Consider the following 4,346-nt stretch of genomic DNA (forward strand, 5'->3'; position numbering starts at 1 on the left):
TAAACTTTATTCTTGAAATATTATACTATGTTGAGAAACAAAAAAAAAATGAAGAATTATCAATGTTGAAAAAAAAAAACCATAAAATAAAAGAACACGAAACAAAAATAAAAAGGTAAAAAATAAAAAGACAAAAGGTTTTTAGAATTAAACGATACCAAAATTATTCCAAGGAGAAAATGTGGCTAATTGTACGTTTGAAGGGAAAAATATACGTTTTTCAAAAAATATTCTTTCATCTTTTTTTTTTTGAAATAAAAGAAAACATTGTTTTAAATGCAAATGTTTTTAAAGATTATTATTTATCACATTAAATAAAATCGTTTCATGTGCTACAATTTTAATATTTAAATATAAAAATATAAGATGAAATTAGTGATATTAATAAATATCAAATTTTGTATGAAATATATTGTAATTCTTATCCAATTTGAAGAGCAGTTTTCTAAAATTAGTTGACTTAACTATGGTTATGATATTTGTTAATAAAATATAATTTTGACCTTTAAACTTTAAATAAGACACATGTCTTTCATCTAGAGGTGCACTTGGCGAAATGAAGGGAAGGGGTAATGGAGAGGAGCCAAATCTTTAAAGTTCAAGATTATATTATATTAACAAATATCATAATCAAAATTAAGTCAACTAATTTGAGACGGAGAAAGTACGATTGAAGGACAATTAATCGTCCATTAAGTATCAACCATATTGAATTAGAAAGTAGTTTTATAGCTTGTTTGACCAAGTTATAGCTAGAATGTTTGGATAATCTTCTAAAATCAACTTATTTTGAGAAGTGTTATAAAAAAAAAAAAGTACTTTCGGTGACGAACAAAAACACTTTTAATATTACAAACGTTTGGTCAAACTAGCTACTCTCTCAGTTTCTTTTACTTGTCACAGTTTCCTTTACAAGAGTCAAACAATATGAATTTTGACTAATATTTTAAGGTGTATTTTTTCATCATATTGATATGAAAAAAGTTGCAATTTACAGTACTTTCTGTATAATTTTTTAATATGTAAAATTTTATTTAAAATATCGAATGAATATAATCTAATGTAGCTTTGAAAACTAGTCGAATTAGCTCTCGAGAAGCGCAATATAATAACTAAAAAGGAACCCAAAGAGAATTCATTATATTGGTTTTGTTCCTTGACAATAGTTTTGATAGAGAGTGCCTCGTATTTTCCTCCAAAAACAATAATGACACTAATTAGATCATAGACTAATTGAGCAAGTAGTTGCATCCATAAAGCTCGCCAAAGGCATGAATTTGGCAAGGATAAAACTCAATCAATTAACCATATTGGTGATTTAATCAGGTATTAAAAAGGGAATGAAAAGATAGACCTAAAATTACAAGAAATTATCTCGAAGAAAACTACAATCTCTTGGAAATTTAGGGGTGCACATTCGATTTTGCGATTTGGTTTTGTACTATTGGATCTGAGTTTTTTTATTTTTATAATGAAGAAGTGTAACTCGATCAATCCGAACCAAAATAAATTTGGTTCGCTTTGGTTTTTCTTTTTTTGGTTTGGTTTTCTTTCTATTTGGTTAACTATTCGGTTGTGCAATAATTAGAAATATAATCGAAGTTATATTTGCAATTTAAATATATATAATTTGGTATTTTGGTTTTTCAATTTTTATTTTCTAAATTCGAAACCAAACTAAAAAATCAAACAAAAGAAATTATTAATCCAAACCAATCCAAATTAGAATTCGATTTAATTTAATATAATTTTTCGATTTAATCCAAATAGTGCACACCCTACCTGGAATCATTAAAGATGGACCTAATAGAAGAAGAAAAATATATCTTTCTCAACGTCTATTAATACACTTATTTTAGTTCTAATAAAGATTTGTATGAGCTATGCCAGTAAAAAAAATATAAAGAATCTTTAATACTTTCATATATATATATATATATATATATAATAAATAAATAAAAAATTGGCCTATAATGAATTTAATTGGGGAATGTGATTGGTGAGGATTATATAATTAACCCAAATTTGTTTGAGAATTAGATATAGTAATTATATAAAATAAGTAAATGTTGGAATCAAATCTTTCTCAACCAACTCAATCTTTTAGGAAGAAAAATAGAAAACTAACAACTTACTATTAATATTTGTTAATCAAACGTGATTTTAGATTTTCTGCCATTAGCAGACTTCCCAAAATAATACAAAACATTACTATTAATAATGATTTACTGCTTCTTTACATAATACTTGTGTAAAGAGAAAAAGAAGCTCTATTTACAATTTTTTCTTCCTTTTTTCTCTTTTTTCTTTTTGTGACAATGATGATGTAGTACATTTTTACAATTCATATACTATATAGTTTTGACAGGATACATAATAGTCACTTAAATTTATCAGTAAATTACTCTTAAATATTTGAACTATGATATGTTACAACTAAACACCTGATAAAGTTTTCCTATTAAGTATTTCCGACTCAAAATTTGGAGAAATAAATTGTGTGTTCTCAAGCACCCATTATGTAAATAAGTTAATCACTTCTCTTGATTATATATATTATCATCAATAAGTCATAAAACCTCAAGTATGTCCTTATTGAGGCTAATATATATAATTAAAGAAGGTAAAATATATTTTATATAATCAACTTATTATTAGTATAATATATGCTTGAGAATACGCACAAAATTGATTTTCTAAAATTAGAGTCGAAAATATATATCTAATAAAATTATTTTATCATATTCAGGTGTTCAATTAAAACTTATCGTAATCCGAGTATATCTAAGTAAAATTCACTGATAATTTTAAGGGTTATCAATGTATTTTGTCTATATTTTTTACAGTACCCCCACCCCACCCTCACCCCACTCCCCACCCTCCCCCCAAAAAAAAAGATGAAGTTTTTTTACATGAAGAGAGAGGGATGTTAGGGAGATCAGCCATGGTTGTTGACTATCATGGACCAAGGTACCAAGCAAAGTCCCTTCTTCTTCAATTCTATATACCCATTATTGTCTTTTCCATCAAAAGATTTGTTGTTTCTCTCAACTCTCTTCATTTCTTGGAATTGTCCACTACTATTTTCTGTCCTATAATTGATGTCCATCTGCTTAAAATTACTTACCTGTTAATAACAAAACAAGACATATCTCAATACAAAATTGTGGCGAAATCAGAATTTTCACTAAGTAACACAAATATTTATCATATATACATAAAAAAAAATGATCCTTCTCATTATATATATAATGTAATTTCCTGATGATCGAAGTTTGGATTAACCTAAAAGTTTCATCTTAAAAAAAATTTGACCTAATTAAAGTACCATTAATTTCAAAACCATGTTATGTACCATCTGATTTACAACCCTTACTACTCCTAGCCTTAGTATGAGTTCGTTCGATTGTAAAAGAGAGATCCATCTTGATGAAAAAATTCACGATAACAAGAACTCAAAATTTAATCGTTCAATATCTACTCATTCTCCTCTATGTAATTCCCAAGAAACAACATGATCTTGACCTATCATCTGTTCAATTTTAATCTATATACAATCATCCATACTTCTATTATCTTTATATTTCTATTGATACCTAATCGACAACGAAAGGAAAAGAAAAACAAGAATATGATACATAAAAATAAAAAGTAGAAAGTTTTGGTTGACCTTTGGACTATTTACAGGTGAGCTAGCAGTGTCTTCCAAATCAGGATCAGAAATTTTGTTGTTTCTTTTTTGTTTCTTCAAATTCAACCTCTTAAGAAATGGTGAACCACTCATAGGAGATTGAGAATTTTGTTTCCATGCAGCATGTGAAGCAGCATCAGAAAGCAAAGAAGGGCTACCAAAAGAATTATTATCATGATCAGATGATGAACTATAGTTATTTTCCCTTTGCTTCATTGAAAAATCCTCTAAATAAGTTGTCCATCCACTTTCTTCAGGTGCATGATCAACATCATCATAATTTGTTTCCATCTCAATATTATTATTCACACATGAATTATTTGGACCTAAATCCATGTGAAAGAAGAAACTAATTATTTTTTCTTGAAGTTGGTTTGAGGGATATATTCATTTCATTTGTAGGGAGGGACTATGTATAAATAAGATGAGAAAAGTTAGTTACTCCCTATGTTCCAAGTTTGGTGATACTTTTCGAATTCCGAGATTCAGACAAGTATTTATTTGAGAGTAATTATTGAATTTGTCAAATTATTGTGACCTGTGTTAGAATGAATTTTAAACGATATAAAGGTTTTATTTATATCCGAATTCACGATTAAAATTAAATTATTTGACTCTCGAAATTCGAAGGGTGTCACCTAAATTTGAACAGAAA

General features: G+C 27.2%; 1 protein-coding gene across 1 annotated transcript; it reads right to left on the reverse strand.

Annotated features, from left to right (window-relative positions):
• Positions 1-2,165: 2,165 nt before the first annotated feature.
• On the reverse strand, positions 2,166-4,067 carry LOC125867737 (vascular-related unknown protein 1-like). Its single transcript, XM_049548306.1, has 2 exons — positions 3,671-4,067; positions 2,166-3,127 (listed from the first exon to the last, which is right to left on the reverse strand). The coding sequence occupies exons 1-2, from the start codon at positions 4,025-4,027 to the stop codon at positions 2,939-2,941; spliced, it is 546 nt and encodes a 181-aa protein (XP_049404263.1). The 5' UTR covers positions 4,028-4,067; the 3' UTR covers positions 2,166-2,938.
• Positions 4,068-4,346: the final 279 nt, after the last annotated feature.

The sequence above is a fragment of the Solanum stenotomum genome, chromosome 6 (assembly GCF_019186545.1).
Source record: "Solanum stenotomum isolate F172 chromosome 6, ASM1918654v1, whole genome shotgun sequence".
NCBI classification, from domain to species: Eukaryota; Viridiplantae; Streptophyta; class Magnoliopsida; order Solanales; family Solanaceae; genus Solanum; species Solanum stenotomum.

Excerpts from the sequence above, each read along its gene's own strand:
- LOC125867737 (XM_049548306.1), bottom strand. The coding sequence starts at position 4,027 with ATGGATTTAGGTCCAAATAATTCATGTGTGAATAATAATATTGAGATG. Across the intron at positions 3,128-3,670 it reads CACCTGTAAATAGTCCAAAG|GTAAGTAATTTTAAGCAGAT; the intron begins GTCAACCAAAAC and ends TGTTATTAACAG.